At 44.0% G+C, this 25,040-nt stretch overlaps 1 protein-coding gene across 5 annotated transcripts in view; it reads left to right on the top strand.

The window, feature by feature from the left end:
* Positions 1-25,040, top strand: part of FER1L5 (fer-1 like family member 5) — a 676,118-nt gene that overhangs the window by 147,733 nt on the left and 503,345 nt on the right. For all 5 annotated transcript variants that reach the window (XM_075207347.1, XM_075207349.1, XM_075207348.1 and 2 more), the window contains exons 23-24: positions 12,130-12,224; positions 19,271-19,454. In XM_075207347.1, the coding sequence (XP_075063448.1) occupies positions 12,130-12,224; positions 19,271-19,454 (279 nt within the window). The remainder of the gene's footprint in view (positions 1-12,129; positions 12,225-19,270; positions 19,455-25,040) is intronic.

Raw genomic sequence — 25,040 nt, 5'->3', positions numbered from 1 at the left:
TTCTTTTGAACTCTAATTGGCGTAACTCCTCACGCAACATCAAACTAATGACCTGGCCCTGCTACCCAAGATTGCCTCATTGAAGGGTCAACTAAATACCCTTTTTCCCCGTAGGGTGGCCATCACTATGCAGAAACTCAAGTAGTGTTACTATGATAAAGCGGATAAAGCCGAATCTGTCTTAACTAGAAAACTCCGGAAAAAATCTAGCTTTGCAGCATATCTATAAAATTTGTCAGTATCCCTCAGGCGACGTCACCTATGACCCAGCAGCGATTGTTAGTGAATTTAGGGAGTTTTACTCTTCTCTCTACAGCCTCGACGCGCCTCCCCCTCGTGAAGACCCCCAGGGCCCCACCTTAACTGACTCTTTCATCCTCACCCCTTCCTAAAGTTACCCGAGAGCAGCAATCTTCGCTGAACGCAGACACTACTCTGTTAGAGGTACTGACAGCGGTTAAGTCATTGAAGTCCTCCTCGGCTCCCGATTCGGATGGCCTCACCCCTCAGTACTATAAAAAGTTCGCTGAGGTCCTCGGTCCCCATCTAACAAAATTCTTCAACGGAGTGCTTGAGGGGGCTTCCTTTGACTTCGGCACCACTAGCGCCAACATAATTGTTATTCCCAAACCGTTGAAAGACCGTTCTCTTTGTGCCAGTTATATACCTATTTCGTTACTTAATGTCGACCTGAAAAATTTGCAAAGATCTTGGCCTCTAGGCTGAACCTGCTCCTTTCTGTCCTCATCCATCCTGATCAGGTGGGTTTTATCTCAGGATATCAAGCCCCTGATAATACTAGACGATTATCGACTTAATTCATACGATACACAACGATAACCTTGCTTCCCTCCTCATGGCGCTCAACGCTGAAAAGGCATTTGACCGCATCTCCTGGTCGTTTATGGAGGGGGTGCTCCGAACGATGGGGTTCACAAACAGATTTCTGGCAGGTGTTCTAGTCCTTTATCGTTCCCCATCGGGCAATGTCTCTGCTAATGGTTTGACCTAGACACCTTTCCCAATCCTGAATGGCACTCACCAAGGCTGCCCCCTTTCCCCGCTTATATTTGGTCTTGTTATTGAGCCACTGGCCGCTAGGATTCGAGACAACTGTGAGATAATGGTTATACAAGTGGGCCCCTCTACTCATAAGATTGTGCTTTATGCGGATGATGTTTTGTTGTCTATTACTCATCCCAAATCTTTGGTGCCTCCTCTCTTGGCTAAGTTGGACTTATATGGCTATTTTTCGGGCTATAAGATTAACCGAGACAAGACAGAGGTATTGGATTTTAATGTTCCTGATGCAGACAAAATATTGCTTGAGCACTCATTTCCATTCCAATGGGGTCTCCATAAAATTAAATAGTTGGGTGTTTTTATTACCAGACATTATCGGCACCTTTTTCAAGTTAATTTCCCCTGCCTTCTCGACCAAATAAAGGCAGAACTTATTGCTTGGTCTCAACTATACATCTCTTGGATTGGCCACATTAACGCTGTTAAAATGAATATCCTCCCCAGATTGCTTTAATACTTTCAGACTCTTCCTATTTGTATCCCACTCTATGTCTTTAAATTCTTCCAATTTCATGTTACTAGATTTGTTTGGTCGGGAAGATGGCCATGAGTTCGACTTAAGGTCCTTCAGAGATCCCTGCAGGGAGGAGGTCTGGGGATTTCTGACTTCCTTTGATACTATCTCTCCACCCAACTCACTCAATGTGTTCTATGGTGTGACCAGTTAGAAGCTAGAGTTTGGTCTAAAATTGAGGCTAAAGGTTTAGAACTGCTCTCATTATCTTCTCTCTTATGGCTCCCAATGTCTCTTAACCCCAAACGCTTTTTACTCCATCCAGTTATATCACATCCATCCATCCAGTCCATTTGGGACTCATCTCAAAAATTTGGCCTGTCGCTCCATCCCTTTCCGGTAATACTGTTATTTAATTCCCCAGATTTTATTCCAGGAATTCATCCTAGTTCATTTCAGCCGTGGCACTCCCGGGGAGTCAGATATCTTAATCATCTAACCTCCTCTGCAACCTTCCCTCAATTCTCTGATATCCAATCTCGTTTTCATAGAGCACTTTTACCAGTTTTTATAATTATGTCATTTTCATAATGTAGTCAAAGACCGCCTCTCATCCTGCCTTCTCTCTAACTTTGAATCCCTCTGCTTACACCAATCTTCAACAAAAGGCTTAATTTCCATGCTTTATTATGAGCTTGCTTCTTCCACCTCGAATCTTAGAGACCCGCACAAATTAGCCTGGGAGCGCGACCTTGGTGAAGAGTTGTTAGAGGAGGAATGGTCAGAGATACGAGAATGCTGCCTCTAGCTCTACCTGTGTTAGAGTCAAAGATAACTTCTAGAAGGTGCTATACCGATGGTACTATGTGCCTTCGCGTTTCCGTAGAATCCTTCCTGATTCGTCTGACCGATGTTGGTGGGGGTGCTCCCATGAGGGCACATTCCTCCATATATGGTGGATGTGCCCAAAGCTGTCAAGTTCCTGGGTTGAGATCAAAAATTTGATCTACACTCTTCAGGTGGACATTCCCCTGGAGCCAACTGAAGACTAAGTGGCTCTTCCTCCTCAGTGGCTCTTCCTCCTTCCCATGGGAGCTTCCTCGGCATCCCGCCATCAGAATAAATTAATTAGGCACATTCTTTCGGGAGCTACTTGCCAAATAGTGGCAGACTGGCGTCTGCAATCCCCTCCTTCCATGCAGTCCATAGTCAATAGAGTTTGGTAGATCCAACGGATGGAATATGTGACCAGTATTATCCGCAACTCCTCGAGAGCCTTCACTAAGGTCTGGGACCCTTGGCTATACTTTTTTCAGGCGTGCCCACCCTTTACATAACTCAGTATTACTATTTCTTCTTCCAGAGCTTTTTCCTTCTCTCACATTGGATCTAGTCACTTCTCACCCTCCCTCCCTTTTCTTTTACTATTACTTTTTCCCAGGCCTGGCGCTCCCATTAGGCAACGTTAGGCAGTTGCCTAGGGCGCCGGGCTCTGGAGGGCGGCACTGAAAAGGGGGACCCAGTGATAATTAAATAAATGCTCTCGCCCGCTCGCTCGCCCGCCCGCCCGCTCGATCGCTATAATGCGGTGCTGCACTGTAGCAGCACCGCATTTTAAAATTTACCCGGCGCCTGGCAGCGTCGTGACGTCACGACGCACGACGCTGCCAGTGTAGAGGAGACAGAGAAAGAAGACAGAAGCGAGAAAGAAGACAGAAGCGAGAAAGAAGACAGAAGCGAGGAAGAAGAGAAAGGAAGGAAAATGAAGAAGTTAAGGTGAGTACAGGAAAGAGGAGGCTACAGATAACAGGAGGGGATGGTGACGGATGCTATACATAGGGGGGAGAACGGAAGCTACAGAAAGGGGAATGGAAGCTACAGTAAGGAGGGAGAATGGAGGCTACAGTAAGGAGGGAGAATGGAGGCTATACAAAGGGGGGAGAATGGAGGCTATAGAAAGGGGGAGAATGGAGGCTATACAAAGGGGGAGAATGGAGGCTATACAAAGGGGGGAGAATGGAGGCTATACAAAGGGGGAGAATGGAGGCTATACAAAGGGGGAGAATGGAGGCTATACAAAGGGGGGAGAATGGAGGCTATACAAAGGGGGAGAATGGAGGCTATACAAAGGGGGGAGAATGGAGGCTATACAAAGGGGGAGAATGGAGGCTATACAAAGGGGGGAGAATGGAGGCTATACAAAGGGGGGGAGAATGGAGGCTATACAAAGCAGGGGGAGAATGGAGGCTATACAAAGGGGGGGAGAATGGAGGCTATACAAAGGGGGGAGAATGGAGGCTATACAAAGGGGGGAGAATGGAGGCTATACAAAGGGGGGAGAATGGAGGCTATACAAAGGGGGGAGAATGGAGGCTATACAAAGGGGGGAGAATGAAGGCTATACAAAGGGGGAAGAATGGAGGCTATACAAAGGGGGAGAATGGAGGCTATACAAAGGGGGAGAATGGAGGCTATACAAAGGGGGGGGAGAATGGAGGCTATACAAAGGGGGGGGAGAATGGAGGCTATACAAAGGGGAGGGAGAATGGAGGCTATACAAAGGGGGGGGAATGGAGGCTATTCAAAGGGGGGAGAATGGAGGCTATTCAAAGGGGGGAGAATGGAGGCTATACAAAGGGGGGGAGAATGGAGGCTATACAAAGGGGGGAGAATGGAGGCTATACAAAGGGGGGAGAATGGAGGCTATACAAAGGGGGGAGAATGGAGGCTATACAAAGGGGGAGAATGGAGGCTATACAAAGGGGGAGAATGGAGGCTATACAAAGAGGGAGAATGGAGGCTATACAAAGGGGGTGAGAATGGAGGCTATACAAAGGGGGGAATGGAGGCTATTCAAAGGGGGGAGAATGGAGGCTATACAAAGGGGGAGAATGGAGGCTATACAAAGGGGGGGGGAATGGATGCTACAGAAAATTGTGGGGGGGGAGGAGGAGGCTGGAGAAAATAGGGAGACGGGGGATTACACTTAGAAATGTCCTTGAGTTAGAGACTATGGGGTCTTTATACTAAAATAGTGCCGTGACAAAATGCAGCGATGCATAATGAAGCACAGCTTTAATTCACCTTGCTGGGGCTACTCTAGGATAGTTCAGGAACCATTTATGTGTATTAGTATTTGCCCTCTATTTGGCTCTCCTTTGTTGCCCTCTATTAGTATAATTAATTTTACATCTGCAGAGTACATTAACAAATGCAAATAAAATAGAACAGTCTGGATTATCTGTCATTTAGATTACCTTTCTCTATTTATTTGCATGTGTTAGTATATTTAATATATCATCTACAGAATACATTAATAGACAGCAACAGAGGAGAGCCAAGTAGTGGCCAAATACTAAAAAAAAAGCCAAGTAGTGGGCAGGGGGGCATGTGAGTAAAGCTGGTGTCGCCTATGCGGCTGGCATATGTGACACAAGCTGATGGGCAAGGGGTGACATCTGTGAGAACAGCTAGTGGGCAGATGGGCATGTGTGAGTGAAGTTGGTGGGCAGCGGGGTACATGTCAGTGTGTAACAGGTGAGTGATGTCATGTTTTCTTTTCTTTCATTTGTTTTGTTCTGAAGTCTAGCATTTGGAACCTCCCCTCTAGATATCCTGTGTTTGCTCCTGGGCAGCAGTGAAGCCTGGACAGCATTCTGCATCAGACATCAGTGCTGCGTCAGACATCTGGACTGCATTGTAGCCAGCCAAGAGGAGGTAAGAGTTATTATTTTTAAGTGTGTTAGTGGCTGGGAAATTAGAATTTTTTTTATTTGGGGGGGGGGGGGGGGGCGGCAATCTTAAGCTTTGCCTAGGGTGCCGGGCAACCTTGCACCGGCCCTGCTTTTTCCCGCTCCTCTTCTCTCTCTTTCCTCTTTCTTCTACGTCTATTTTCTTTATATGAAAAATCTAGGTCTCTCATTTTTTTCCTATTTAAATATTTGGTTGACTTGGTGAATTCCATGATCTGCACTGGTCGTAGACCCTTTGTAATCCTATGTTATTTTGAATATGTGTATTCACCCTGTCAGTCGTAATTATTTGTTCATGTGACTTTGCAAAAATAAAACTTTAAAGATCTTTATATATATTTTTTTTTAATCTTCACCAGTCAATTTCAAAGGTGTCAATAGTAGATTGAATGGTAAATATTAATTTCCACCATCCAGTTCACTTCATAGTCAACCAGTTCAAATCGAAGTATATGTAGCATGTGTTAGCGGTATCTTCACCTTCTGGTGTTGAACACAGATTCCTGTTACCTCTCTCTTTTAGAACTCCCGGCTTCTTTGTGATCAGATAGACTCCAGTGGACTTGAAAATTTATATGAAATGCCTATTAATTAGACCCGGGTCTTACACATATTCAAGAATTCTTGAATCCGATATCAAGCCAATCAGACAAAATCACATCTTAGGTTCCATGTCTACTCTCTTACGCGTTTCTCCACGATTGTGGTTTCCTCACAGTCATCATTCAAGTGTAACCAGGCTTCCTTTTAAATCCATAACAGCCAATCAGATTTAAACAGTCATTAAGCTAATGGAGATTGTATGTGACAAACAATGACGAGTGCATTTTCTAATATAATATATATATCCTCATTAAGGATATGGTGGCACCTCGTAAATCAGTAAAAAACTATACACATATAAATATATAAAAATTAATATAAACCTTCCTTGCTTCCACATTTGTGCAGTGCGACTACATTCGTTCTTTTCCAGTCCTCTGGAATTACTCCTGTAACTAGTGAGTGATTGAATAATTCTGTTAATGGTGTTACCAGCGCTCTTTTAGCTATTTTAGTATCCTTTGATGTATCCCATCTGGCCTCATTGATTTATTGACTTCAGTTTTGAGAGCTGTGTTAGGACCTTCTCCTCTGTAAATGTACTTGTACATTTTTATGAGTAAACTTGCATCTTAACAGTGGTTCCTTCCCCACTTTTTCTGTAGTGAACACTGAGCAAAAATAATTATTAAGATGATCTGCTATTTCCTTGTCTCCTCAGCAAGACTCTACCATTCAGCCTTTAGTATTATTATTCCTCCTTTGTTTTTCTACGTTCATTTATTTACCTAAAAAAAGTTTTATCCCCTTTACCTACTGACTGGGCCATTTACTCTTTAGCTTGTGCCTTTGCACATCTGATTACCTTCTTAGGTGTATCTTGCTAGACAGAAGGAGACTATTTGTCTTCATTATTCTGAGTCTGCTTATATTTCCTGTAGGCCATCTTTTTTCTTCTTTCACAATACTCGCTACTTCTTTTGCAAACCACACTGGCTTCATTTTCCTTGTACTTCTCTTAACCATGTTGCTATAAGTGTTGCACTTTTTATTTTTCCCACCTCTCTTGCACTCCTTTCAAGTTCTTCCACTGTACCAAAGAATCACTTACATATTTTCCCATCTCTACAAAGTCAGCCTTCCTAAAATCTAACACCTTTGTCTTTGTGTGATATGAGTCTGTCTCTGTCTTTATACTAAACCATACTGCTTAATGATCACTGGATCCTAGGTTCTCATCCACATTTACATCAGATATTCTGTTACCATTTGTAGGAATTAAGTCTGATATTGTGTCTTTGCAAGTGGGCTCCCTCACCATTTGCTTGAGGGATGCTTCCTGCAAGGAATTCAAAATGTCCCTACTTCTAGTGGGACTTTCAAAAGACTCCTCCCAGTTCACATCTTGTAGTCTCCCTTTTAATGTCATTTTATTGATGTCCTGCAATAAGTTACTGTCCAGTTCTCCTTCCTGATCTGGTGGTCTATAGATCAACCCAGTACGAAAAATAGCCTTGTCCCCCGGTTCCTTGGTCACCTAAAGGCCCTCAGTTTTTCTTCAATACTTTGTATTAAAATAGTATTTATGTTTTTTTCACATACATTGCTACCCCTCCTCCGATTCTTCTCACTCTATCTTTCCTAAATAAAGTATATGCCCCTTCATTACTTCACTCACCTCTAGTGAACACTCATGAACTGTTTTCCTATTTAAATAACTTTAACAGCTGCACCATGCCACCAGAAACTAAAAAAACACACATCTTACAATCATCTTACCTACCTTTCTTCATCCCTGCTTCTATTAGCTGGTGATATATCACCTAATCCAGGTCCCCCTCAATTCTCCCACACGCATATATCTGAACACTACAGAAATCCAGCAAACCTTAAACGCATCTCCTGTCTCCCCTCTCTTCCAAAGTACTTTAAATGTGCCCTTTGGAATGCACGTTCTGTTTGTAACAAACTTACCTCCATTCATGATCTCTTCCTCTCAAACAACCTCAACCTTCTAGCAATAACAGAAACATGGCTCACACAATCAGACACTGCCTCACTTGCAGCCCTCTCACATGGTGGTCTCCATTTCACCCACACCCCCAGACCGGGAGGCAGACAAGGAGGGGGCGTTGGACTACTACTCTCCCCACAGTGCACATTCACAGTTCTACCAAGTGTCCCATCACTCACATTCACATATTTTGAAGTACATGCTGTTAGGATTTTTAACCCATTCTCTATGCGTGTTGCTGTCATCTATCGCCCCCTTGGTCCACACCAACAATTTCTTGAACACTTCTCTGCATGGCTCCCTCACTTCTTATCTACTGATATCCCCACCATCATCATGGGTGATTTCAACATCCCTATTTCTAATCCACGTTCCAATGCTGCTTCCAAACTACTCTCTCTAACCTCCTCACTTGACCTCTCCCAGTGGATTGAATCAGCTACTCATCAGGATGGCCACTGTCTTGATCTTGTTTTCTCTAGACTATGCTCAGTTTCTCATTTCCTAAACACTCCTTTCCCCCTTTCGTATCATCACCTTATTAGCTACTAGCTCACCCCCAGTTCTTTACTCTCCCTAGTGTCAAACTCTTCCAAGCCTCCTCACAACCGCAGGAATTTCAACTCTATTGATTTTCAACAGTTTACCACCTCTCTCCAACACCTTCTCTCCCCAATTTCTACATTTTCCTCCTCTGATCGGGCAGTACCCCATTTTCATCAAACCCTAGCAACTGCCCTGGATCAAGTGGCTCCAGCGACACTACATACTTTGCGTAGAATTCGTTGCCAACCGTGGCACACTACAGTAACACGAACTCTACAAAAACTTTCTCGCAAAGCAGAACGTCACTGGCGTAAATCTTGTGCCTCTAATGATTTCATCACATATACTGATATCTACCACTCCTATAGAAATGCTCTGGACACTGCTAAACAAGCATACTTCCGATTTCTCATCTATGCTCAGGCTTCTAACCCCAAACGCCTCTTTAACACATTTATCTCTCTTCTGAATCCTCCTGCCCCAAATCCTCCAACTAGCATCAGTGCACAGGCTCTTGCTTCCTATTTCAAGGACAAAATTGATAAGATCAGGCTTGAAATGGTATCATCTGCCTTGACAGGCAATCAATTCAGGCTCAATTCCTTTGTAGCACCCTCTGACACTCTCTTCATTTGATCCCACAAATGAAGAGGAAGTTTCTACTCTCTTCTCATATTCCTACTCTACCTCCTGTCCTCTTGATCCCATTCCCTCACAAATTGGTATGTCCCTGTCTCCTGTTCTCATTCCCCCTCTAACTAAAATCTGTAATCTCTCTCTTTCTACTGGTATATTTCCATCACTATTCAAGCATGCAGTGATTACTCCCATTTTAAAAAAACAAAATTCTGACCCTAACTCTCTCGTAAATTACCGCCCCATCTCCCAGCTCCCATGCCCCTCCAAGCTTCTCGAGAGAATTGCCTACACTCGCCTCACACACTTTCTTACAGCAAACAACCTGTTGAATCCTCTTCAGTCAGGCTTTCGCTCTCAACACTCCACAGAGATTGCACTGACCAAGGTTGTCAATAATTTGATGACAGCTTAAAATAATAACCATTACTCTCTTCTAATTCTCCTGGATCTCTCTGCTGCATTTGACACTGTTGACCACTCTCCTCATACAAACGCTACAATCCCTAGGTCTTGAAGGCACTGTCCTATCCTGGTTCTCATCCTACCTATCTAATCGCTCTTTCACTGTTAATTTCTCTGGATCCACCTCTGCTCCGCTTCCATTATCAGTTGGAGTACCACAAGGCTCAGTCCTAGGTCCTCTGCTATTCTCTATCTAAACCACTTCTCTTGGAAAACTAATAAGCTCCTTTGGATTTCAGTATCATCTCTATGCGGGTGATACACAAATTTATCTATCCTCTCCTGATCTTTCACCATCTGTGTTGTCTCGCGTTACTGACTGTCTTTCTGCCATTTCATCTTGGATGTCTTCTCGCCAACTCAAACTCAATCTTTCAAAAACTGAATTAATAATATTCCCACCCAAAAACAGAAGCTTCCTGGCTGACATTTCTATTTCTGTTGATAACATGACCATAAATCCCACCCCGCAAGCTCGTTGCCAAGGTGTAATGCTTGATTCACAACTGTCACTTATCCCCCACATCAACTCTATATCTAAATCATGTTACATACACCTAAAGAACATTTCCAGAATACGCACATATCTGACACAAGACACTGCAAAAACATTAATTCATGCACTCATCATCTCCCGCATCGACTATTGCAATTCCCTCCTTACTGGTCTTCCCAAAGTCAGACTTGAACCCCTACAATCTATTTTGCATGCAGCCGCTAGATTGCTTTTCCTTACTAACCGTTTTTCCTCTGCTGAGCCACTCTGTCAGTCTCTACATTGGCTGCCTGTATTTCAACGGATCCAATATAAAATTCTTCTACTAACATACAAGGCCATCAACAAAATTGCACCGACATACATTTCCTCACTTGTCTCAAAATATCTCCCGACTCGACACCTCCGTTCTGCACAAGATCTACGTCTCTCCTCCACTCATCACATTCTCCCATTCTCGGTTACAGGATTTTTTCCGGGCTGCACCTACTTTGTGGAATTCCCTCCCACGCACAGTAAGACTTTCTTCTAGTCTTCAAACCTTCAAGCGTTCACTGAAAACCCACCTCTTCAGACAAGTTTATTATATTCCTCAGCCACCATCTTAATTTCCCTAGATTACCCTATTACCATCCTCTACACAGCTAACGCAAGACAACAACCCTCTGACCAACACTGCAACACACACACCCCACTCAATACTTTTACCTTTGCGTTCTAGCTGGTCCATTGTGCAATATGATGTAGCACATGCCCTTGTGTTTCTAACTCCCATTGTCCTATAGATTGTAAGCTTGCGAGCAGGGTTCTCTTACCTCTCTGTCTGTATGTATTACCCAGTATTGTTTTATCAATGTTAGTTTCCAATTGTAAAGCGCTACGGAATTTGCTGGCGCTATATAAATAAATGTTGATGATGTTGATGATATGCCGGTATAGCGACGTCCCAGTTATGATTTTCAGTGAACCATGACTCTGTAATAGCCGCAATATCCAGATCATCCCTCAAAACAATTATTTCTGGAATTTTATTTCCTAAGCTCCTAGCATTAGCAGTAATAGCTCTGAGTTTTGTTTGTGTATCTTCTGTTCCTATCTTCTATGTTTATCTCTCTCGCTATGTTTATTTTGTTTTCATCTGCATTGTCTTCTGTTGCTGTGGATATGATTCCTGTACTTTTAGCCTGCTGAAACGATACCTCTTGGTTGGGTACGGTTTTTCGATTGCGAAAAATCGACACAGACGAGACCTACAAATAAAAAACAAATTTAGTAAAAACCAATGTAAATATAAATAGACTTAAAACCGACTGTGTACATCACCGATGGAGCAGCATGCTGACAGCAAGTTAGTCCGGCACTGTTAAGTGTTTAAACACTTAACCTGTGGGGTCCCGACATTGCCGCTTTGAAATTAACAATAATAGAAGTCGAAATGACGCAAAACTAGTGCTGGACAGCTCTTCATTCGCACTAACTTGCGATCAGCGTGCTGCTCCATCAGTAATCTGCACAGTCGGTTTTCAGGTAAGTCTATTTATATTTACATCGGTTTTTACTAAATTCGCTCTTTATTTGTATGTCTTTTCGGTGGCGAAATTGTGGTAGTCCTTTTAACAATTACCACCGTTGCTTGGGGGGAGCAGATTGTTTTATTCCTGTTTAGTTCACTGCCCGTCTCTGCTAGTTTAAATAGTTCCCGATGAAGCTTTCAAACTGCTCACTTAGTTTTCTGGTTCCCCTTGAAGATGGGTGCAGGCCGTCACTTTTGTATAGACCCCATCTTGCCAGATGACATAACTGTGGTCTATTAACCTAAATCTCTCCTCATAACACCACTTCTTTAGCCACACATTGAAGTTTCAGATGCAAAGAGTTCTGTATTAACCTCTATACACTGGCAATTCTGCTGCAAAAGTTACAGTGGTTGCCACCTGTTTTAGAACAGTCCCTAACTTTCTAAATTTATCTTTTACTACCATGACTTCAACATTAGCCAGGTCGTTTGTCCATAGGTGAACAATGACATTCACTAAACTTTTGTAGCCATAGAATCCCCTTTGTGTGAACCAGATTTTTTTTTTTTTGCTGTGAGCTTGTTACATTTACTCACTTCACATAATATTGTTTTTTTCACCAGAGGAAGCATATTGAATTCCTGCAGAGAGAGAGTTATCATGGGAAATTGGACAGAAGCTGGAGATGTAGACTGCAAGAAGTGAAGGCGCTATGCGGGTAAAGTGTCTGTCATTTTTTTCTTTTCTTCACTGGTGTAACTATGACTTCTTTCTCCCTAATGCACAATTTGCTGCTTGCCCTTCTCAGCAGAAAACATTAAACATGGCTACAGAACATACTAACAGGTGGTATAACTTAAATATTGCAACTTAAGTAGAACTACATTGTATATATTAGGACCAGGGCCCGTCTGGCAAATGCGAAAGGGCCTATCCGGCTGGCTGCCCACCCTAACAGCAGAATCTCCCGGCGTGTTTTTCCTCCATCAGGTTGCACGCAGGGGCCCGAACCCCCCTTCCCCCTCTGGCCCTGGAGTGGTATGATCGACAGGCAATTGATCTCTCCCCCAGGACTAACCGCCATGCAGCACTTGGCAGCGGGTCATACAGATCCGCTTCTCCTCTCTGTGCCAGTCCCCCTCTCCCCATGACAACAGTTGTGTCCCATCAATAAAATGGAGCTGCGCATGCCCGGCCGCGCAACAGAAGACTGTCTATGTCAACGGCCTGTGGTGAGTCCACTCGCACATAACAGAGCTGTCTGTTTTTATGTCTTTAAAGGTAGTGTGTGTGTGTGTGTGTGTGCTATAATTTGAAGTGGAGGCATTACTGTGCATAATGTAAACTGGGGCAATAATGTGGCATAGTATAAACTGGGCCACTACTGTGGCATAATATGAACTTGGGACAAAATTGTGTGGCATAATAGGAACTGGGGACACTAAGGTAGCATAATAAAAACTTAGGACAGTATTGTGTGTCATAATAAGTACTGGGGACACTATGATGCCATAATAGGAACTTGGGACACTTGTGTGGCATGATTGGAGGTTAGGAAACTTTTGAGTGGCATAATAGGAACTGGTTGCACTACTGTGGCAGAATATGATCTTGGGGCACTACTATGTGGTATAATATAAATTGGTGACACTACTACGTGGCATAATATTAATTGGGGGTATAACTGTGAACTGGAGGCATTACTGTGGCATAATTTGAAATGGAGGCAGTACTGTGGCATAATACGAATTGGGGCACTATTATATGGCATAATAGGAACTTAGGACACTACTGTGTGGCATATTAGGAACTGGTTGCACTACTATGTACCATATTATGTTTCCTAAGTGATGCTAGACATGCCCCTCCCTATGTGTAACACTTGCCTGGGGAAGTGCGTGATGTGGCTGGAGAGGGCGTGATATATATAATGTTTTATTATAATGTGTGTTTCAATGCCCTATGTTGACCACGCCCCCAACAAAATGTGGCCACGCCATTTTGTGGTGCACAGTTTGTATCCTCCTCTATCGAGGGGGGCCCTGAAGGTTCACTGTACCAATGCCCCAAATTTCTCTTAGCAGTTCTGTACATCCCATTTTCTGATACTGGTGCACATCATCATCATCATTATCTGGAACAGTGGTGGGCCTGTGTGCTTTAAATGCCAGGGCTGATTTTTAGTCGCAGACCAGCCCTGATTAGGACATAACTGTACATTGTAGCATGACACAGATCATATTGCTATAAGTTGTTCCACATGTTTTGTCCCCATTATGTTGTTGTCAGACTAGCAGCCTTTCAAGCCTTTTGTGATTCATGACTGTGTTCTTTGTCCAACTCCAAGGTTCTCAGTGTCATCATTCAAGAATACCAGATATACTTCTCTGAGCTCTTTGAGAAACATTTCTTTCTCTAATGGGCTTCTGGAGCATTATAATGCATTCCTTGACCTGGACATGGTGGCAATCTCCCCTTTCCCTAATCGCAAGAGGAGTCATAATTTTACTCCAACCTCTTCCTGGTGCCTAAGCGAGATTGTCCCTTGTGTCCTGTATTGTAGATCAAGACCCTCAACAAATTACTTCCACTACAGCGATTAAAGATTTAGTTGCTCTGGCTAATAAATATAGTCACAAGGGAAGGGAAGTTAACAATGCATATCGTCATACCTTCGTATCGGAGTACTTCCCACACTTCCTCTGCTTTGTCTTCCAGTTTTAGGCACTTCCTTTTTACTTGTCATCAGTTCTGCAGGTCTGCATCAAAGTATGGAGGCACTCATTTGTTTTCAGGAACTCCTGATCATACCATTTCTGGACAATCCAGAAAAGGGGTGATTCATCATCTACAGCTCACTATTAAGCTGCGGGATTATAGACATTCCTAAATTATTGGGACCCTGCCAACTGTCCGTTGGCTCCATTTTGACACACAGTGCTTCATATAGTGTTCCTTCCTCAGAACACGATTTGCTTTCTCAAGAAGCTAATTTCCACACTCTTTTAGCAACCCATGCACATCTAGTAATGTTTGAACATGATGAGGACAATGTTCATGGTCTGTAAGTGGTAGCATATGTTTAATAACATTAAATATGCACACCTGCTTTTGCGGAACAGGTCCCATTTGACTATTTCACAGAGAAGTTTCCTATCTGATGTAATTGATGGATCAGGATCTTCTCAGGAGTCCACCTTACCGTCTTACTGATTAGTGTCCTGGAACTCAGGACCATATATCTGGCAGTGAGCACTGAGCAGCACAGTTTAAGAGCGGGGCAGCTCGGTGGTTAAGTGGTTAGCACTTTTGCCTCACAGCGCTGGAGTTGTATGTTCTCCCTATGTTCGCGTGGGTTTCCTCTGGGTGCTCTGGTTTCCTCCCAGACTCCAAAAACATACTAGTAGATTAATTGGCTGCTATCAAAATTGACCCTAGTCTGTCTGTCTGTCTGTCTCTCTCTCTCTCTCTCTCTCTCTCTCTCTCTTTCTCTCTCTCTCTGTCTCTCTCTTTCTCTCGTCTGTGTATGTTAGGGAATTTAGACTGTAAGCTCCAATGGGGCAGGGACTGATGTGAATGAGTTCTCTGTACAGTGCTGCGGAATCAGGGGAGGTATATAAATAAATGGTGATGATGATGATTGGCAGTTAGGGTCCAGATAGACAATACCACAGCTTATCTGAGCCATAATGTGGAATTTGCAGCCACCTTACCATGAGGAAAGCAACTTGCATTCTGCAATGGGTTTAGCATTTTGTTCTATCGATCTTGGCCACCTATTCTCTTGAGGGTGATCAACTGGAGACAGACTTCCTGAGCTGTCAACTACTGTATGGTGTCTGTAGTTTCTTCCATCCTGAAATTTATCAGGGCCTTATGAAGTTCAGGGTGTCTCTGGAAATGGATCTGTTGGTGTTGCGGTTAATCACAAACTTCCGTAATGGTCTTAGGATCCGGAGGCATTTCATTTATGCAATTATCGTGTCTGTGAACTTTTTAGTGTGCATACCTATTCATTGTCAACTCTGCTGATTCTTGGATTCCTACAAAAGATGTGGTGGCCCGATTAGCGTAGTCGGCCTTGTCTGCACAGACGGTTGATCTCTCTATCAGTCAACCTCTGCACCTTACCCTTCAGCTGAGCCATCTGTTTCAGTGACATTTCTTTTGACAGGGCCTGCCAGAACAGTTTTAACACCTTTGTATTTAAAACTTTTGTTCTTAAGCTGAAGTTCCTTGCCATTCTTGTTAAAGGCATGGCAGACCTTTTATTTTCTATTATTTTCTAGATACTTTATTAAATGTTATGGACACACAATCATATACTAGCATGTAATTGCGAATCTACTTTGATTCATGACAAAAGTGGTTTGTTTATGAAAACATGGTATCATAGGTGATTACTGGGATTGTCTATAGTGATTGTATAAGAACAAAGCCCAGTTAAGCCAGCTGTTTATCTCCTTTATCTCTGCGGGACCTGGGCCTGGTTCTGAGGGTCCTGCTCCTTTTATGCCCTTTCATCCTATTTTCCTTAGTTTCTCACCTGGCCTTTTATCTCCTAACTCTTGTTTGGCTAGGCATATCTTTGAACTGAAACATATCTCTATATGTTGTCTAACAGGGAAACAAGGCAGTCCTTCAGTTTTTTCCATCAGTGTAACTTAAGGTGAACCTTGGTTTTCTCATCAGCCAGGGGTTGGTGGTGCCATCCTTTTGATTTCACCTTTGCAACTCCAAGGAAGCATCAGTCCTTGAATTTAGTGCATTTTATTAGGCTTTACCTGTTAGAAACAAATCTCTGAAGTTCTGTCGTTCGGCCCTGTAGTTTGTTCTCTTTGAATGCCATAAGAAATGATGATCTGCTTCCTTCCAGTTTGTCTCCCACTGGATCATGATGGCAATCTAGTGGGGATTTTCTTTAGCAGGATGATTATTGCCTCTAGGTGGACACCACTCTCAGCTTCAGTGGGTGAGTCTTTTAAGGTTGTATATGTTGGTTTGCAGACTGGCAACCTGGTTGTCCTCAAATATTTTTTCCACATTTTATAAAGTATATGTTGCTGCCTCTTTGGGAGAATGCTTTGATTTGATAGGAATGTACTCCAACAGCTGTTCATTTTTAAGCATTCCTCCAGTCTCGCTTAGGTTGGCTTTAGGACATCCCACTGTCTGTTTCTCCTTCTGTCGATATAGATAAGGGGAATTTCACAATCATCCTATCCTATTTGGGGGACACTGCTACATTGGGTTGTGGTGAGGGTGCAGGAGCTGGCCACTTAAGAGTGTATTTTTCTGAACTGAAGCCCCTCCTCTCTCCCAACCTCAGTATTCCTCAGTTTTAAGTTAAGTGTCCAAGAAGTTGGGCAAGGATTTGTGGAGCTGCCTATGGCAGCCTAGTTAGGATTTGTCTTATTTTATTTCATTTTGATGATTTATCTTTACAGTTTACAGGCAGCTCCCCTGTACTCACCTGAACTAACACTGCCATGCTGGAGTGTGTATCAGTATGGGAGGAGGTGGTGCTGACAGGCATTCCAGCTCGCTCCGTTCCTTGTAAATCGTTTCGGCCCATCTTGAACCTGATGTTCTTGAACACCAGGCTTTGAGTGGACAGGTTCATGATGGAGTCTCTCAGATCAGTCATCTATGGCATGGATGCCAATGAATTCGTAGCTTCCATAGACATCAAGAACATGTATCTCCACAGTCTACTACACAGAGATCAAGGATACCACAATCTACTCATGTTCATGATTCACGCTTCTCATTTTCAGTTCAGAGCCCTTCTGTTCCGTCAGATGACCACAGCAGGGTTTTCACAAAGGTCATGGCAGTGAGGGCAGTCCTGTTCAAATCTCGGGGCATTACCATTGTGCAGTGATGAACGCTCTGACGTGAGCCTAGCCAGCCCTGTAGGGCAAACCTGTCTGGATTCAGTTTGACAGCTTAACGGTGGTGGTGTACATAAATCATCAGGGAGGTACCAAGTGCTCCCATGTGATGAGGGAGTCTTTTAGAATTCTTGCATAGGCGGAATGCTTTCTACCAACGATCTCTGTCATGTACATTCCGGGAGTGGATAATTCGGAGACAGATTTCCTGAGCAGGCACTCCATTCTCCAGGGAGAGTTGTATCTTCACCTGGAGATATTCGGTCTGCTAAGATGAAGTCGATCAGAAGTGGATGTGATGGCCTCACAAAAAAAATCAAGATGCCCACGTTCTGCTCCTGGAGCAGGGACCCGTTCTCTGCTTTAGTGGATGCCAATCTGTTTTTTTGGAACATTGAGTTGATCTATCTTTTCCCTCTTGCCAAGAGGGAGGGAGTTCTGGTCATCAAAAGAGCCTGATACACTGACATTCTAAAGATGGCAGCAGGTCTATGGTGGAGACATGGTGGAGACTTCTTCTGTGGGAAGTTCTTCTATTGCAAGGTCCGTTGCTCCACCAGGACCTTTGGCTTTAACAACATGGCTGTTAAAGCCAGGATCTTGAGAGCCAAAGGATTGACTGAGGAGTTATTCAAACTTTGGATCAAAGCTAGAAAGTCAGTGTCTGCGGGTAACTCTCATAGGGTTTGGAACACTTATGGGGTTTGGTGCAAACAAAAAAGTTTCCACACTTTTTGCTTTAGGCTTTCGCGTCTCCTTTCATTTCTCCAATACAGACTGTTTGGCAGTCTGAAGTTTAGTTTCCTTGAGGTTCAGGTTTCGGCCCTGTTTGTATATTTCCAGAGGAAGTTGGCTCAGATGCCAAAGGTCCATACTTTCAGGGTTTTTTTTTACATATCCAACATCCCTATGGCTCCTTTGGATCTTAATTTGGTTCTATCGGCTCTCCAGCTTTCTCTGTTTAATTTTTTGGAGACTATTGAATTGAAATATTTGACTTGGAAGGTAGCTTTCCTTTTAGCCATTTCTTCTGCTAGGCGGGTTTCCAAATTTTGTGTTTCATGACGGCAGAGCAAGCTTGCGTACATCTCCGACGTTCCAACCTAAGGTGTCACGTTTTCACCTTAATCAGGAGATAGTAATTCCTTCCTTCCGGGGTTCTGGTTCTTCAGGTGACCAGGATCAGCTAGTCCTCTTGGACGTTGTCAGAGCTCTTAGGATTTACTTGGACGGGACCCCGGGAGATCGAAAGGCTGACTCCCTGCCAGTTTTCTGTGATGCGTAAAAGTGGGGTTGGCCGGTGTCTATGCAGAACATAGCAAGATGGATAAGGTCTCCAATATAGCAGTGTCCACCAAATAGGATCATGGGATTTTTGCTCCCACCCTTTACGCTCATTGTTGAGTTCTGTGTGTTGATTTGACTGTGTGTTTGGTTATATTTCTTGTGTTACCCTTTCCTTTGGGGCTTTGCATGTTGTAAACTAAGGAACACTGGGGTTGGGAGAAGGGAGTAGCTTCAGTTTCAGAAAAGTTAACTCTTAAGCACCCGGCTCTTGCACCCTCTCCGCAAGCCAATGTAGCAGTGTCCGCCAGATGGATTGGGAGAAATTGAGTTAATGGTAAGTACAAAAATCCTCTTTTTATACTTTTGTCCCTTTCTCCAAGGCTGTAGAGTAACACAGAAAATGCATCCTGGAATGGGTGAAGTAGTAGCAGGTATTTAATGAAATGAGTCAGTCCATTTTGCCATGCCTCCTAGTTAGTGAATTATAGCCCACTGTCTTTTTCCTTCTACAGTATCAGGGAAACACATTTATTTGTAAACAGAAAAATGCTTTTTTTCAGCTATGCTGTCTTCTCATCCCCAGACATATATTTTCTGGCCTGGATTTCGGCAACACTCTGGATCAGGAGCTTCAATCAATGCGCCAGTTCTTCTTACGAGACTTGATGTATTCCATTGATGGCCTTGTGGAAAAAACGAGCCCTGGGCTTGAGCTACTCTCTCAGCTAGAAGACTGGCTGCGAAGACTAACTGAAATAACCTATGAGGTAAGTTGAGGCATAGCTATTAACTTTAGCTGGTTATGTTTTTATCTGTCACCATGTGCAGTACACATGTCTGCATCACCACTTATTGCTGATTATAAATGCTGCTATAATACTCGCAATCTCTGTGCCAAATGCCAAACCTGGTTGTATATCCCAGTAGACAGATATCTTACACCTGTAAGAGTCCCAATTCACACATGCTGTGCCTCTTGAGGCCATTGCAATCACCATGTTTGAGTGATTGGGTATCTGTTCACTGAACGCTGGCCGGCATTCCCACGAAGGGGGAGAATATAGTCCTGGTGGCTTGAACTGTATAGCGACTCTGCCTTCCTTTGTGTTGAATATGCCTTCTCAACACGTTTCATTGCTGCCGGTGTCTTTTTCCCCTTGAGAAGATGCAAGGTCAAGCTCAAAGGACCACAATCTCCCCCAAGGTGTCGAAGTCGTATAATTAGATGAACGAAAGTATATTGGTTAATATTGTTTTGCCATGCGATTGCGATGCGCACGCCACGTAACACAGATCCGTACGTCACCTAACACAGCGCGTGGTGCGATCGCACGGTAAAATACGCACGCACGCACTCGCATTACAACATTTAATTATTTATATAATTCATATTCATATTGGTTCCGTTACACTGTAATTTATGAGCAGATAGCATTTGGTTTATTATTAGTTTATATAATAAGATTATATGTGCACTTCAGTGATCTATATGGTTCAGGTTGTGGGAAAGGTGGCATGTCTGGTATCATACTGAAACCCTATTCATCAGCAGCTGTCCGGTGCAGTCGGCGAAGAGATCGCACATTGCATACTTTAGTTATTGATAGTAGGGAAGAAACCTTTGTATGATGCTCGCCATGAAAGGAGCAGACCCCCTAGAGGGACGACCCCCACCTTTGGATTCCTTAGATTGAATCAGCCTATGACCTGTTTGCCCTGGAGCCACCCTTTGTCTGGACCTATAGAAGCAAGCTACGTCATTTGCATTGTTCTCTGTAACACTGAATGAATATATATGAATATATATGATCACAGCTGCGCTGCCAGCCAGTCTACTCTCTGACCACAGTTATCTAACAGATATACTCTTCCATTGGGACCCATGGAAGCGCAGCGATTGCAGCGGTATGTATGCATGTATCTTTCGATATTGGCTGTGCTGTACTGTACTGTATTATTTAATAATGTATTGAACTGTTAACTTTTTACATCTGCTAAAATAAATCTCTTTGTGCTTTGGAAACACATACAATTGATTGGGCAATGCTTATTTGAAAATAATAGAATTACTTTAATAAAGGTTACTCTCACCAGGCTTATACTCTCCCTTTTCGTGGGAATGCCGGACAAAGTTGAAAGGACCACAACCTCCCCCAAGATTACTCTCACCAGGCGTAATCTTGAGACAGTTGATCCTACCACTTTCTCCTCCTCCCTGGGCTCGCTCCTCTTCCCCATCACCACTCTTTCTTGCCCCGATAAGGCTGTCTCCTTTTTCAATCGCACTCTTACCACTGCACTTGACTCTGTCACCCCGGCTGTCATCATCAAGCTTCGTTGTTCCCCGCCGCAACCGTGGCACACTAAAATTACCCGCTATCTTCCAAAATTCTCCCGCAGTGCAGAACGGCTCTGGAGAAAGCCACGCACTCATGCTTACTTCCTCCACTTCAAGTTCATGCTTGTGTCTTACAGTTCAGTCCTATCACTCTCTAAACAATCCTTCTTTAAAGCTCTCGTTTCTTCCCAATCCTCCAAACCCGTCGGCTTTTTGCCACCTTCAACTCCCTCCTCTCCCCCTCTCCCACTCTTCCCCCATGCTCTCTGCTGTCGACTGTGCTACGTACTTTACCTCCAAGATTGAGTCTATACGTCATGACATCCCCCAGCAGTCCCTTCTTACCCCTCCCTCTACCCCCTCCTTGCCCACTCTGCCCCCCTTCTCAACCTCCTCTGTGGCTGTTATCTCCTTTCTCCCCTTCCCTCCTGCTAGCTCACCCTCTTTCTCTTCCTTCACTCCGCTATCTGCAGATGAAGTCCTTTCCCTTCAATCTTCCTCACCCCCCTTCACTTACCCACAGGACCCAATCCCCTCCCACCTCTTGAGGCGTGCTCCCACCTTGCCCACCTCTTCAACCTATCCCTCTCCTCTTAAATCTTCCCCTCCTCATTTAAACATGCTCTTGTCTCCCCCATACTCAAGAAACCATCCCTTGATCCCGCCTCTCTCTCTAATTACTGCCCTATTTTGCTTCTTCCTTTTCCCTCCAAACTCCTTGAACGGGTTGTCTACAACAGTCTCACTTCCTTTCTCTCCTCTCACTCACTCTTTGACCCGCTCCAACCCGGTTTTCGCCCCCTTCACTCCACTTAAACCACCCACACTAAGGTCACTAATGACTTTCTCCTCGCTAAATCCAAAAAACACTACTCCCTCCTTATCCTTCTTTACCTCTCTGCTGCCTTCGATACCGTTGACCATGCACTCCTTTTGCAAACTCTCAAGTCTATAGGCCTATGTTACACTGTCCTCTCCTGGTTTTCCTCTTACCTCACTAACCGCTCCTTCTCAGTCTCTGCTCATGATTCTACATCACCCCCTCTTCCCCTACCTGTTGGCGTTCCTCAAGGCTCCGTTCTTGGCCCCCTGCTTTTCTCCCTCTACACCTCCTCTCTTGGTGTCCTCATCCGCTCCTTTGGCCTTCAGTACCACCTCTATGCTGATGATACCCAAATTTATCTTTCATCCCCTGACCTCTCCCCTTCCCTTCTGTCTCGTGTCTCCTACTGTCTCTCTGCCATCTCATCTTGGATGTCCCAACATTTCCTTAAACTCAATATTTCCAAGACTGAGCTTATAGTCTTCCCCCCTTCCAGGACTCTTCCACCTCCCCCCTCTCTATCTCTGTTAATAACACTACCCTCGTGTCTATCCCTCAAGTCCGATGTCTTGGGGTCATTTTGATTCCTCCCTCTCCTTCAAGCCTCACATTCTGTCCCTCTCAAAATCCTGCTACTTCCACCTTCGGAATATATCCAAGATACGCTCCTTTCTCACCACGGAAGCTACGAAAACCCTCGTTCACTCGCTTGTAATCTCTCGCCTTGACTACTGTAACCTCCTTCTCTCTGGCCTTCCTCACTCTCACCTTGACCCTCTTAAGTCTATCCTCAATGCTGCTGCCCGCCTCATTTTTCTCTCCCGCCGCTCTGTTTCTGCAGTCTCCCTCCAACAGTCACTACATTGGCTCCTCATGCCCTACAGAGTTAAATTTAAACTCCTCACCCTCACCTTTAAAGCTCTTAAGCAATCCTCCCCTCCCTACATCTCCAATCTCATCTCTACCTACACTCCTACCCGCCCCCTCCGCTCTGCCTGTGACCACCGTCTCACTACTTCACTGATCACCTCTTCTCACTCCCGTCTTCAGGACTTTGCCCGGGCTGCTCCCCTGCTGTGGAACAATCTTCCATGTTCCATTAGGTTAGCATCTACGCTCAAAGGCTTCAAGAGTGCCTTTAAGACTCATTTCTTTATTCAAGTCTATCATCCCTCCTCCTAACTCCCGTGTCCTGGCTCTCTCCCCCAGTTAGTACCACCCTGTTTGTGTCTCCCCCTTTCCTTTAGGATGTAAGCTCTCAAGAGCAGGGCCCTCTTTCCTTGTGTGCTTCTTCTACTATTCCATCACCCTCTATACCTCTTGGCCGGCTTCGCTATCCCTGTTTTCTTTATCTTCGGCCTACTTATCGCTGATTTCTACCATCCCTTACACTAACTGTCCCAGAAATAATTTGATGTGCTTTACCTTGTTACCTGTGTTTGTATATATTTTTGTTCTTTCTGTATCATCTTGGGTCTATGTTTTCTGTATATGTAATGTACGGCGCTGTGGACCCTTTGTGGTACCTTATAAGTTAAAGATTAAAATAATAATAACCTCTACTGCTTGGCAATCTAACAGCAAGAATAGTAAGAATAGAGTTACTAGACTCAGAACCTATCAGCTTTGATACAGTTGAAATCTGACGTTTTTTACTGTGCATATGGATTTTATACTCTTTCCTTATTGGTGATTTCATTCCATACCCTTAATGGAGATTATATGTTGAACGTATTTTTGTGTTGCAACCTACTTTTCTCATTTTAGTTTGTTTTATCCGCTTATGGTTCCTGTTTTACATATGTTGCATGTGTTTATGGATATTTAGTACTGATGAGCCAATCGGCTGCATTTGTTAATAAATTCAGGTTTTTAACAAAGTTTTAACCTGTCACACTCATATCTTTCACCTGTATTTTATTAACCAAAGGTGTTTGACCAATACGTATTAGCCAACCTTTCATCAACATAATCATCATAATCAACATTTATTTATATAGTTCCAGCAGATTCTGTAGTGCTTTACAATTGGGAACAAACAGTAATAAAACAATACTGGGTAATATATACATACAGACAGGGCCGGTGCTAGGGTCCACGGCGCCCTAGGCATTTTTAAAAAAGCGGCGCCCCCCAACCCCCCCCCCGCAAAAATCGCCTCCCTCCTCTCCTTACCTTGTCTCACCACCGCCGCCTCTCTGCTCCGTCTCCTCCCCTCCACTCACTGACACTAGTAAGTGGAGGGGAGGAGACGGAGCAGAGAGGCGGCGGTGGTGACAAAATAGCCTCTCCCCCCCCCCCCCCCCTTCCCCTCCTAGTGCATCTGATGCTGTGCGGCAGCCGTGACAGGTATGGTCAGCGGTCACCGCACAGTTTTAAAGTATTTTATTATTCTGTGGTGCCCTCCAGGCGCCCTCCAGAGCCCGGCGCCCTAGGCAAGTGCCTAACCTTGCCTAATGGGAGCGCCGTGCCTGCATACAGAGAGATACGAGGGCCCTGCTTGAAAGCTTACAATCTATGGGACAATGGTTTGATACACAAGGGTAATTGCTACATCATATTGAATATTTGGCCAGCTAGAATGCAAAGGTTACAAAGTATTTAGTGGGCTGTATGCCCAGTCACACAACTATATTGTCTTGTGTTAGCTGTGTAGAGGGTGGTAATAGGGTAACCTAGGCATATTAAGAGGGTGGTAGAGGAATATCATAAGCTTGTCTGAAGAGGTGGGTTTTTAGAGAACGCTTGAAGGTTTGAAGACTAGAGGAAAGTCTTGTGGTGTGAGGGAGTAAATTCCTTAAAGTGGGTGCAGCCCGAAAAAAGTCCTGTAAACGAGAATGGAGGGAAGTGATGAGAGTGGAAGAGAGACGCACATCTTGTGCAGAATGGAGGTGTCGAGTTAGGAGATATTTTGTTGATGGCCTTGTATGTTAGTAGAATAATTTTATATTGGATTCGTTAGAAAACAGACAACCAATGTGGAGATTGACAGAGTGACTCAGCAAAAGTAATATGATTTGCAAGGAAAATCAATCTAGCCGCTGCGTGCACAATCGATTGTAAGGGCTCAGATCTGATTTTGGGAAGACCAGTAAAGAAGGAATTGCAATAGTCAATGCGGAAGATGATGAGTTTCTGAGTAAAAGTTTTTGCAGTGTCTTGTGTGAGATATGTACTTATTCTGGAAATGTT

This window comes from Mixophyes fleayi, chromosome 4 (genome assembly GCF_038048845.1).
Source record: "Mixophyes fleayi isolate aMixFle1 chromosome 4, aMixFle1.hap1, whole genome shotgun sequence".
Lineage (NCBI taxonomy): Eukaryota > Metazoa > Chordata > Amphibia > Anura > Limnodynastidae > Mixophyes > Mixophyes fleayi.
Note: the sequence above shows the minus strand (reverse complement) of the source record. Positions and strands in the feature narration are given on the sequence as shown.